Consider the following 13,316-nt stretch of genomic DNA (forward strand, 5'->3'; position numbering starts at 1 on the left):
TAAGTTTTGTCATCATCCAGACTACATTGTTCACCCACAACCAGAACACAACTAAACTGGAATTACCTGGATCCAAATTCAGCATTACCATGAGATGACATTGGTTCTGCAGGAAATCAAAGTAACTACTGCATATTATTTATTAATGTGGAGAAACCCAAACAAGAAATCATGTAAGGATATTTTTTCCAAACAGATGGGGCCGTAAACTTTTTCTTTTAACGTTTTAGATTTAAAACACCTACATACATGGTGTAATAAAATTCTTCCTAAACACTGTTTTTGAATACAGGAACCATGGGGAGTAAGGAACCCAGCAAATGCTTGCTTACAGCCTCTGAAAGTGAAGTTGATCCAGCAACATCACTTGCCTTAGAGATGAAATACGCACTGGATCCCAACCGGCAGATCAAGAAAAGAAACAAAGCCCTGCAGGTGAGATTCAAAGACATCTGTGAGGCCCAGAATGAGCAGAGGGACAAACAGCTCTCTACATTACAGCAAACTGACAAAAAGGAAGCAAAGCCCATCTCTTACAAAGCAGCTTATCGGAAATATATGACAGTGCCTGCCCGGAGATCAATCCCTAATGTTACTAAAAGTACAGGAGTTCAGACTTCACCTGAACTTAAAAAGTGTTACCAGACATTCCCTTTGGACCGGAAAAAGGGAAGTATCATCAAAAGCATAGCTTCTGTTGACACTTTTCCAAGTCAAAACAATGGATTCCTAATAGACGTTAAAGATAAAGAAGGCAAAATCTCAGGGAAGGCTGCTCAGTGTAGCAAGAAAGTCACAGGATTTGTGACAGCTGAGTTTATTTCACATACTAATGAACGCATGAATGCAATAGAGCAGCCTTCTAGTGACAACTGTTCAGAGACATGTAGAAGCACTGATTTGCACAGCTGTACTAAAGAACCTCCTTCTCTTCAAAACTCAGCAGCTTCTGTTTTAGAAGAGCCTGATTACCAGCTGCATGACAAAGCAAAACACCATACTGGGCCATTGGGGAACGAGGAGGCTAATCCATCCACTCATGGAAAAGTGTTCAAGACAGAAGTAGCTTCTGTCTACTTGCCTGCATCCAGTTCACACGTCTCACAGACTGACCTGCAAAATTCTGCAGCAGCAGGGAATGACTGGTCTCTGTGCCCAACCGAGGAGGGGAAAAAAAGAACAGTGCATCTTAATGGTCTGCAATCACAAGCTGTAAGTGCAGCTCAGGCCTGTCCAACGCAGGCACAGTGCCAATCAACCGAATGTAATGAACAAACCCTTCAGATACATGCTCCACCTATGGAAGGAAAACAGCCTTGTCAAACAGCCGTTGCTGTGAGTGAAGGATGTCAACAAATTGTGCCTCACACGGAAGTGGTAGATTTGAAAGCACAGCTACAGATGATGGAGAACTTGATCAGCTCAAGTCAGGAAACCATAAAGGTCTTGTTGGGTGTTATTCAGGAGCTGGAAAAAGGAGAAGCTCATAGAGAAGGGTAAGCTGTTTTTGGAATCTTCCATAATGTGTATGATCATTATATTAGCTAAAGTAGTTTGTATGAATTCTGCTAAGCAATTTACAGTTTCAATTATAGGTCTGTGTCCTTAATTTTTTTTGCTCCAAATGGGTTAGAACTGCTATAAAAGTATATTCAACTGCATCTGCATCATCTTGCTGTATTAAGTTGGGTTATTTTCATGAAACAAGTATACCTGATTCACCATACCTGCAATACATAATTCACTGTCTAGCTGGACACTAATATAACTAATGCTGCAAATAAGCTTCAGTCTATTTCATTTTGTTTCGAATGCACATATAATAAATTTGCTTTTAAGTACAATTGTGCTCCTAAAATAAGCATGCCTTGGATAACAACCTAATTGCTTTCAAAGAATAGTAAAATATCATATTTCTTTCTGTTTCAAAAGGTCATTTTAAAACTAGTAAGGTCAATTCCATTCAATTACCCAAGAAGTCGTTGTTTAGTTCTTTAAAAACAGAGTCGTCTGCTAAGAAAGCATTCAACAGAATGCTGAAACCATTCAAAATATACAGCAGTGTTACTGGACAGAAATGGAATGCAGAGAGTATTGTATTTTAAATATTTACACATGTTGTCCTGCTTTTGTTCTGTAATTTTCTATAAAGGTATTACTCAGATCTACTTGTACAAGCATAGCTATTTACTCAGGCTCAGCTAATTAAGTCTTTATCTGATAATTGCAACTTTTGTGCTTTTGACATCTCTTATGCATTCTCCTCCTTCACCCCTTTAAAGATGCATTATCTTCATTTGCTAGTTAATTCAGTGGTTGCTTTCTTGCATACATACACGTTTCAAATTAATGATTGTATGTTTCAAAACACCTCCATACTTTCTAACTGCTTTGTATAGTCTTCATTTCCCCCACTCCAGTAAACATCTCCCTTTGACTCCTTACATTGCTCTGAAATTATCAGTACGTACTTGCTTTGTTCTTGGCTCTCTATGCTGCTCTCACCCTAAGTAAGCAACTGAATAGAGGGTACATTAACCATATAATTCATTATAAAAATGGAAGCAGGTTATTCCCTGGAATTAATTCATCAACATTTTAACAAGATAGTGTTTGGCCCAAAATCTTTACAGCATTCATTTAAATCCTGCCATATCCCCTGGGCTCAGGTCAGGTTTCACAATTTTCAATATAGCAATACTACTTCCAACTGTTTCTAGCTGTTTAAATGTGAACATTCTTTGCAAATCTAATACAATAATTTATGCCTTTAACTGGTGATGTTGAATCTCTCACTATAACTTATCTTTGTATCTGTTTGTCTACTATAGGAGAAACATTATCAAAGATTGGTTGCCCGGGAAAATCTAAAGGTATTTTCCTTTGGTATCATTAAGATCAACAGAGAATTTAAAAACTACTTAGGCTACAATTCTATACCCATTTAACTGGGAACAAGCCCTACTGAACTCAATGGAAATTACTTTTCAGTAGACATGTATAAGATTGTGCTGTGTTAATCTCTAAATATAGTGCCTAAAGATTATTCTTACAAAATGTTGTGCTTTTGGAGTTTGGGATGTTACATAATAGAAGCCTAATTAGTTAAACAAACAAATTAAGAACTCTAGTTTGTTTCATTTCAAACCTCAGCTTTCAAATAATAAATGCATTTCTCTCTCATATCTGGTCACTCTAATATATTAGTACATTTTCAAGTTAGCTTGAAACTCAGCTGTTGAGTGATACAAGACCCCTTAAATGTAATTGATAATACATGGGTATGGTGTAAATGATCAGATTTACCAAACTGCAAGTTTTAAAGCAGGAGTGAGCAACTTGTGGCCCCCCCAAAAGTTTTGGCCTACATCACACCTTGCCGTTGGCTATACCGGCTCATGCTGATGGGAATCATAGGCCAAAAAATGTGGAGGGCCACAAGTTCTATATTGTCACTGAGCTCGTCTTTAGATTGCTACCTTACAGTTCTTATTCTACCTGCTTGAAGTATTCTGTGAAAATTTAAAACTATCCGTGCATTTGCTAGCATCACCTGACGTCATTATTACTAAATCTTTTTACCTCACTCTTCTGCTCATAGTGCACCCAGAGCAGCTTACACCAATCAAAAGGAATATAATACAATTAAAAACTCATAATAAAAAATACAAATTTAAAAATAAAACCTACTCTAAAGGCAGCAATCAAACTATAAACCAGTTTAAAACAGCATAAGCAATTAGACATTAATAGCCTGTCAGAATTAGGTAGCAACCCTATCGGGATAGGCAGCTGCCTCGGAACTCGGAGGCAACTGCCTATCCAATGCAGGGCGGAGTGTGGAGGGGATCTTCTCCTCCGTACTCTGGCCGCCCTGCATTCATGGCTAGACAGCCAATTTCAGCAGGATCTTGGAGTGGTGGTGGGGGGGGGAAGGCCGGATGATGCATAGGAAGCATCGTACTGGCATTTCCACACTCCCTGCCCCTGGGAATGCCCCCTTTTGCCCTGCTCCGTGCTACTCATCCAAGAGTGGAGCCCAGGGATGATCCATGCCACCTATGAGACAGCGAGGGAGGGGGTGGGGAGGCAGTTTTCTGGGAACCAACCTCGGAGCATGGGCTCCGAGGTCAGTTCCTGGAAACCGAACAGTCCTATGGCCGTCTAGTAGCCATAGGATTGCGCCCTTAAAGTATTTTCCATTTCTATCTAAAAGACAGCAACGTTGGAGCCTGATGAACTTATATCAGGAGGATGTTCCAGAGCTGTAGCACCATTACTGAGAAGCCTCTGACTCTCATGTTCAGTTTCAACTGTCTGAGATAATGGTACAGAAAGTAGGGCCTCTGAGACAGATCTTAAAGAAGTCTTTGGGTTCTGTGACCATTTAGAGATTTCAGGGCTAAAACCAGTACTTCAAATTGATCCCAGAAAAACATACCAATGGAGTTGAAACAAGATTGGAGTAATATATTCCAATTGTCAAATGCTAGACAAAAGTCTGGCCAAACCATTTTGAACCTATTGAAGTTTCCAAGCTCTTTTTAAAGGCATAGCATTGTAATGGTCCAGTAGAAAACATTGGAGTTATCCAGTCTGAAAGTAACAGCGCCATTCAAAGCATGTCTACTCAGAAAAAAGTGCGTATAGGATTGCAGTCTAAAACATAGGTAACTGATGCTGTCGGCCTTCTCTAAGAGAGGTCGCAACCTCTCATGCATTTGAGATTAAAACTCCAAGCCCCACAGTGCAAAAACTTACTCAAAAGTTGACTGTTTTGTGTTTTTATTTATTTAAAATATTTGTATATTGCCCTCCATCAAAAATCGATTCCAGAATTAAAAATAAGATCTCAATAAAACCACAACACACAGCGATAGCATATAAAGGCTCACAGATAAACATACTTAAAATGCATGGGTGAATTAAAATATTTTCTCATGGCACCTAAAATATAATATTGTTGATGCCAGGCAGGGCCTTCTATAATTGGGGTGCCACAGCCCCCAAATCCCTCTCCTTAGTTGAGATGTGCCTCACCTCTGAAGGAAAAAGCACTCAGACCAGGCTATCAGCAGATAATCGATGAACATTATATACAATATTTGTATCACATATTCCAGTGTTTTTCAGACTTTCTACCTTCAGGAAACCCTTTTTTACATAGAATTTAATTATTCAGGTGTTTTTATCCTGCCTTAATTATTTAGGTTTTTTAATACTGCCTTTCAGTGCCAAAAGCTGTGCCAAGGCAGTTCACAACTAAAAGCATAAAAACAATTTAAAAAAAAAACAGTAGCCATCTAACATAATACACAGATAAAACAGAGGCAGTAAAAATTATAAATCAGCAAGCTTATTCAGTTAGAAGCAGATAGGAATAACCAAGACTTTAAGGCCCATTTAAAAACAGCCAGTGAGGGAGCCAAACACACATCCCATTGGAGGGGATTCCACAGGGATGGAGCCACTTGTCTCTTCTGCCTGGCAGCCTGTGTGTAAGCCTTTTGTGGCGGAAGCCCAGGCAAATTCATATAGGTGTAGGCATCCTTCAAATAGTATTTCTCGTGTTATGCAGATTTCAACATGACATAGATGAAAGACACAGATGTCACCACTAGACATAGTGGGTAGTTGCTTTAAAACTGAAATTAAGAACTAAAATGTACACATTTACCAGATGAAAAAATAAATAAATACTGCACGTTCTCTGGAAAGTGTTAAAGTGTACAATGCTTAAAGTGTTCAATGTTTAAAACTTCCTTTCTAAGGTAGAAATGTGTACTTGAGAGTTTTGTGCAGACTCTTTCTTTCAGGAAGTAGCCAAGAAACATCTGATTCATTGTAATATCTAAGAGGATATCTAATATCTTAACATCTAATATCTGCATATTAATACAGGAATGCAAAGTTCTAAATGCAACAAGATAACAGAACAAGGAAGATATTTTCCAAATGGAGAAGTAATTAAGAAGTTGGGGTCCCGCTAGCATTTTACAGTGATGGAAAAATAGAATAAAGGATGCAAAGACTACTTACAACATTCCATAAAATTAACAGTGTTTGAATTAAGTATTTTACCACTGTTTCTCTTATAGGGAGCAACCTATATAAGATACCAGTGCCAATCCAACCCAAGTATTTTCTCTAAACATATATTCCTTTTCATGTGGTGCCTTTGTCTTAATATAACTTGCTACTCAACCACAAGAATTGAGTGAGTTGAATTCTATTAGTAGAAATCCTCATCAATCTACAATGGATTTGTGGAATTAACTGCCCTGATCATCCCAGTTTGATTTGACAAGCTCAGAAAGAGCTGCACCTGTTCTAAATAGGTTTTTCTATGTGTGGTTTTAAAAGTAGGTGGGGGTACCTTCTATATTCTGATGACACTGTTGAATTAGTGCCCCAGTTCACATATTGTTCAAGGCTGTGTATGTGTGAATATGGGCCAAACTACATGCAGCTTTAGTGATGCAGTTCTGCCCATGAGAGCAGGGTTGTTTTTCCACAAACTTAAATGTTTCAGTGGGACATTTTTTGGCAATACAAATTGCATGTGTGATCCAGATCAGAACTGCAGTGACGGGCAAAGGATTAAAACCCTTTCCTCCTCACACAAGGTTCCCAATCTGGATTGGGCCTCTCCAATGAAGGACAGAAGGTCGTGATTAAAGTCATGTGTAGTTTGGCCCTTTGACCAATGTTTCCTTCACAATTGCCTATGGAATAAATGGCTGGTGCAGGTTTGTATGGGGTCAAAGGGCACAAAATAGAAATCACCAAGGCAGATCAGGAACATAGACAAGCAACAGCACAAGCCAAGATAAAGAGACAGAAAGACCAGCAGTTATTAAATCAGTAATTATTATGTGATTATTGTCAAGGGTTCACAGATGTGCTCAACAGCTCACCCCTGGTTCACATGTCTTTTAGCCTGGCAAGGGTATAGCATCAGGGAGAGCTCCTGTCCTCCTCCTGAGCCTAGAGAAGAGCAAGGGCCTTACTTCATAAGTATGGACTTTGGAGGAACTTAGAAAGCAGTAGAACAAAGTCAGTAGAAAGGGAGGGGGAATCTACACTGGGCTTTAGAGAAGGGCAGAGACAAATGTTCTACTCAGCCTTGGAGACAAATAGTCACTGCTCTCTGAGTGTTTCTGAAACTCAGCACAACAGGAATGGGCCCCCTACTCCTTCCCAGCTTAGAACTGGGGAGGAAGACAGAGCAGTTATGCTGGGGCTGATGCATAACATCAGACAGTATTCTACTGTTCCCTCATGGCAAGTACAAGTCTGAGTTGCCTATCAAAGTGAACCAAAATGTGTAGACTAAAATAGCTGTACACACATTTGGTTGTTCTGAGCAAACACATATTTCAGAGAAATCAACGCTAACGGGGAATTTTTCATCGCCATTAACAGCATTAATAGCGAATGCATTAATGACTTAGAGTGACTAAGGACTCTAAACCTTAGAAAAATTGTGGGATTTTTCTTTTTAACTTTTAAAAACATGAACACATTTACAATGCAGTCCTATACATGTCTACACAGAAGGAAGTCCCACTGATTTCAATTAGGCTTACTCTCAGGTAAGTTTGTATAGGATTGCGGCCTTACTGAATGTCATGACCACTCTACATTTGAGAGTTACTTGATAGATTATCTTATAATTACATGTCACAATAAGGACATGTGGGCTGACATGGATTCTACCATCTCTAACCTGTCTTTCAAAGGTAGTATGAGACCCCTGATGTCTAGCAGCTAAGAATAAGCAAGGAATTATTCTACTTATTTTTCATACATACAGAGGGCTGGGGTAGGGAGGGAAGATAGATTATTTGTATTTTGCATTATTGCTTATCTTTCACATACAAACACACATGTGCACACACATACACGTAGAGGGAGAATTAGATTATTTGTATTTTGAGTTACTCCGCTGTAATAAAGAAAGGGGTTTTATGAGTACATTTTCCTCATAAGGTAGAACCTTAGATATGGGAGAAGCCAGAGGGATTGTGAGAGACTACCCTATAAGATTTTAAACAACTGAGTGGTAGAATCGAAAAAGCAGTGTCCCTCCATTCAACACAAACTTGAGCAGTACGTTTCAGATTTGTTCTTTGACAGCTTATTCTCTCAGTCAAAATGAGTGAGGATGGACAAGCTTCTAGAAATACAGCTTGCCTACCAATGCAAACATTGAGCTAGAGCATACCTAGGCAAAAAGAGCACCATTAACTTAAAGCTGGTATGAACCAAAGTAGGCTAAACTCAGTGGATGACATCTGTACCACAAAGATACAGATTGGGGTGAAATTGAGGTTTATGTGAAAACAAGTGACAACAGCAAAAGACTAAGCCAATAAAATCTAGTCCTGACTATTCTGTAGCAATAAATTTAAGCTCAGCCCCCTCGTTATGTTGTACTCTACGGTATGGGACAAATCATTAAACTAACTTTTCATTCAATTCTGTGTCTTCCCTCTACTCCCACACTTTTCCCAGAATCCTCTTGACTTGCTTAAGGGCCAAACTACACATTACTTTAAAGGCATAGCTAGCGGCTTTTTCTTTTTTTTACTCCGAAGTAAGTGCAAGAGACCTGATCTGGATTGGGACCCTAGCACGGGGGGATAAGGAGTCTTTAAACCTTTGCCCCCACCACCACCACTGTGGGGCCAATTTGGATCAGCCCCTCGGGCCTAGAATTTATATTGCCAAAAAGTGACTTTTTTCAATAGATGATTTTTTGGCAATTAATAACAAGGGCTCCTTGGAGGCTTCTCTCAGTCTAATCCAGTAGCCAAGTCCAGACACAGGCAAAGGGATTCCTTTCAAAGCTTTATTCTTCTTTTACAACTTAACAACTCTACCGTTAGCAACTAGATCTGAGCAGCACAGTACCTATGCCCTAAGTTGGAACAGTTGGTCCCTGTTTGAAAGGGAATTACTGGCAAACCCTGAACTTAAGGACTAGGGAGAGTCCCTCCCCTTTTCCCTTGGATCCACTGGGTGCAGCCGTTCTTTGTGCGCCAACCGGACACTACGCCTCCTTTCTGCGCCCTCCATTTGGTGCCGCTCTCGTGTCGGCGTCGCGTATCCACCAAGTCTGCTACCCATGCTCTGTTACTCCCTGGACTGCTATCTAAGCTAGGAATGCTGGTGGGAGGAATCTCCATCAGCTGTTGGCCCTGGGAAAGAGGAGCGCGCTCCCCTCCCAGGAGCGACTGTTCTTCCTCAGAATCAGAACTACTCTGGGATCCTGTGGGCTCAGTGTCCACCCTGACAATTAAGTTGAAACCGCAGAAAGCCAAATCCAGTCCAGGACCACTTTACAGTAAAAAAGATGTACAGTAGCTGCTAGCTCTGTCTTTAAATTAATGTGTAGTTTTGGGCCTGAAGTAGCTGGACTCCAAAACTGCACCATATTAGAGAGCTTATCCAGATATCATTAGCTAGATATTCCCTCTTGTATTCGAATGGTCTAATGAATGATCAGAGATGATAGTTCATACCTATACAAGTGCTATTATCTGGGATACTGGTATCTAGAAACTGAATTACTGCAGCTGCCTATGACCAGAACAAACAAAAACAGCAAGTTTTAGAAGACACATTTGATATTAAAAGCAGCCCTTTCTGGTAAGCTAGAAATTCAGGTATTGGTTTCAGTTGGGTCAAGCCAACAGAGAAACCTGGATGGTGGCTTCATCCTCTCCCTTCCCACAACATAATGTGAAATACCACCATTCTAATGCACACCATTATACAGCCTTGCCACTGTTGTGTGGCTTTGTGCCTCCCACAGGCAAGTGTGGGACAGCCTATGCTTCCATTATCCGCCTCTGCAACAAATGGTGAGGTTATAAATCTATTTAATGCAGCCCATCTATTTAATGCAGCCTCCATCATGGCGTGGTAATACAGAGCTTTATAATGGCACCTGCCAGCACCTTTAGCAGTCTGTACCAGCCAATGAGATCAGTGTAGTGAGAGAACACATTCATCATCATGCTTGAGATGTGATCTCACAGAATGAAAGACTAGCAAAATATACCAATATGGACACTTCTTTTGTTTTTGACAAAAACTTCACTGCTACCTACAGAAATAATGGCAATTGTTGGGAGAAGGCAGACAAGATACAAAAAGGCTAGCAAAACATGTTTCCTGATTGCAAATCTTGCAGACCAACACCACACATGTTCGCTGTACAGCAGACCGCAGTGCAGCTGAGCACAAAATTATTCTTTTGCCCCAAATAAGCATGCATTGTTCTAGAAAATTTCATAAATATATGCATTTTATACATTGCTCTTCCATCAGCATCTAATACAGAGGTGGATTCAAAGGGCTTCCTGCCTTTTGAGGATATGAGAGGGCCAGTAATTTTTAAAATTCGGTATATAAATGGTACATATTTTATGCCTATCACACAGGACAAACTTTGTTTTTCTTTCTTTTTAACAAGACTAGACAAATTTCATGTATATATTGAATGAGTTTTAGATTACAAACCAACTCTTAGCAAATGTTTGCAACTTTTCATTCCTCTGCTTCCATTTCTTTAAAATAACCAAAGCATAGCAAACCATGTAATTGATCCTTCCCCAGTTCCAGTTCATAAGTGCCTTAATGAAACTGGGAGATTAATGCTTATTGGACTTTGTTTCACAGCTTTGAACGATGTTGATTCTGTCTATGCTTATAGCAGCGATAGCAGCGTGCTAAGGTTACTGAAATAATTCTCCATATATCTGTTCACTTTTTGGAATGTCAGTTATGCATTCTCTGTTTGATGAATAATGAAATAGCAACAACCTGCTATACTGACTACACTGAAAATGTTTTGGAGAACAAATACAGAAGAAGGAGCAGAATTTATTTGTTTCTTTCAGTTGGTAGGCACAGATTACACAGCTAGAACAGATTTTCCCCAATCCCCAAGCCTAGTGTTATTCAGAATACATTCATATGTCTCTTTCACTTGGAGACTATTTGAATTCCCATTTTCAAAGAATACTGAAACTGGAATTTGAGGAAATATTTCTGTTCACAGGGAACACAAGATATTGTTTATGAATAGAAAGTAACAGGATTTTAACATTAAAAAAGAAAGAGCAGGAACCCCTTTTGTTAATATATAGGATTTGTTCCAAAGATGTAGTCTGTATTTCCAAACAATGGAACAGGCAGCCTTTAAAATATAAAAGACTTATATACAGTCAGGGCCAGAAATATTGGAACAAGGATAACTGTTTTGGCAATTGGCCTCTGCACACCACCACATTGAAGTTGAAAGGAAACACACCCAGATGGGAGCGAAGTCAGGACTTTCAGCTGTAATTCAAGGGGTTTGACAAAAGTGGGGCATTAGCCATTCAGGAAGTACAGCCAGTGGCATACACACACACACCCATCATTGGTGGCTTATAAGTAATGGAACAAACCAACATCATTTCAAACGTAAGGATCACCTGTAATGAAATTCTTTGCAGTCAATGCCTGCCTGAAGTCTGGAAGCCATGGACATGACCAAATGCTGAGTTTCCTCCCTCGAGATGCTTTGCCAGGCCTCGACTGCAGCTGCCTTCAGCTGCTGCTTGTTTGTGGGTCTTTCTGCCTTCAGTCTGGTCTTCAGTAAGTGAAAAGCATGCTCTGTTGGGTTGAGATCAGGTGACTGACTTGGCCATTGAAGAACATCCCACTTCTTTGCCTTCAGAAACTCTTGGGTAGCTTTTGATGTATGTTTTGGGTCATTATCCATCTGCATTATGAAGCAGCGTCCTATCAGTTTGGCAGCATTCGGCTGAATCTGAGCAGAAAGTATAGCCCTATACACTTCAGAATTCATCCTGCTGCTATTCTCAGCAGTCAGGTCATCAATAAACACCAGTGACCCGGTTCCATTGGCAGCCATGCATGCGCAAACCATAACACTGCCTCCACCATGTTTGACAGATGATACGGTATGCTTTGGATCATGAGCTGTTCCTTTCCTTCTCCATACTTTTCTCTTCCCATCATTCTGGCACAAGTTAATCTTCGTCTCATCAGTCCAAAGAATCTTATTCCAGAACTGGAATTTTTTAGCTTTTTTAGGTGTTTGCTGGCAAAGGCTAATCTGGCCTGTCTGTTCTTGAGCGTTATCAGTGGTTTGCACCTTGTTGTGAAGCCTCTGTATTTACATTCATAAAGCCGTCTCTTGACTGTAGATGTTGACAATGGCATGCCTACCTCCGCAAGAGCGTTCTTGACCTGGCTAGATGTTGTGAAAGGGTTCCTCTTCACCATGAGCAGAATTCTGCCGTCATCCCCTTTAGTTGTCTTCCGTGGTCTTCCAGGCCTGTTGCTGAGCTTGCCAGTTAATTCCTTCTTTTTCAGGATGTTCCAAACTGTTGTGTTGGCCACTCCCGCTGTTTTTGCTATCTCTTTGATGGATTTATTTTGTTTCCTCAGTCTAATGATGGCCTCCTTCACTCGCATGGACACCTCTTTGGACCTCATGTTGGGAGTTCCAGTGAACAGCTACCAAATGCAAATGTAACACTCAGAACCACCTCCAGGCCTTTTATCTGCTGGATTGGTCATAGGGTGCCCAGGAAACAGGCCACACCTGGCCATGCAGCTGCTTGTCAGCCATTCGTTCCATTACTTATGGGCCCCCAACAATGGGTGTGTGTGTATGCCACTGGCTGTACTTCCTGAATGGTTAGTGCTCCACTTTTGTCAAACCCCTTGAATTACAGCTGAAAGTCCTGACTTCGCTCCCATCTGGGTGTGTTTCCTTTCAACTTCAATGTGGTGGTGTACAGAGGCCAACTGCCAAAACAGTTATCCTTGTTCCAATATTTCTGGCCCTGACTGTATTTCAATAAATTGACTGGCTTGTGAACATCAAATAAACTGTAATCACCATTTCCCACATAACAGAGAAAGTAATAATTTCCTTTATACAACACAGTCACAGCAGAAATGCTACACTGGAAGAGAACTTGATTTCATTATTTAGTAACAGCAATTGTTTATTTAAATTGCTTTGAAATGCATTAATTTTAAAATTACACAAATTCTCATGACTACTTCTTGTATGTGAACAGTGTTCGGAAGATAACATTAAACTATTATGTAGCAGATCACTCTTAGGATACCTGTGTATGTCATCAAGATTCTAAACTCAAGTCAACTTCTAAATAATTAAATCAGAGTTTAAAGAAATCTTTTTGTTAGGAGCTCTTAATAAACCTCGCTTTCACTTTTGGGTAAATGATCAAGTAATAATACCATAGTTATTCTCTCAGTAC

The 13,316-nt window shown here is 40.0% G+C and overlaps 2 protein-coding genes across 5 annotated transcripts in view; one reads left to right on the top strand and one right to left on the bottom strand.

Annotated features, from left to right (window-relative positions):
• Positions 1-13,316, bottom strand: part of DOCK1 (dedicator of cytokinesis 1) — a 556,714-nt gene that overhangs the window by 321,950 nt on the left and 221,448 nt on the right. The gene's annotated exons all lie outside the window — the stretch shown is intronic.
• Positions 1-13,316, top strand: part of INSYN2A (inhibitory synaptic factor 2A) — an 80,412-nt gene that overhangs the window by 26,955 nt on the left and 40,141 nt on the right. For both annotated transcript variants that reach the window (XM_084841449.1, XM_084841448.1), the window contains one exon: positions 293-1,496. In XM_084841449.1, the coding sequence (XP_084697575.1) occupies positions 293-1,496 (1,204 nt within the window). The remainder of the gene's footprint in view (positions 1-292; positions 1,497-13,316) is intronic.

This window comes from Heloderma suspectum, chromosome 3 (assembly GCF_057233095.1).
Source record: "Heloderma suspectum isolate Gila_16-S chromosome 3, 16-S_ref, whole genome shotgun sequence".
Classification (NCBI taxonomy): domain Eukaryota; kingdom Metazoa; phylum Chordata; class Lepidosauria; order Squamata; family Helodermatidae; genus Heloderma; species Heloderma suspectum.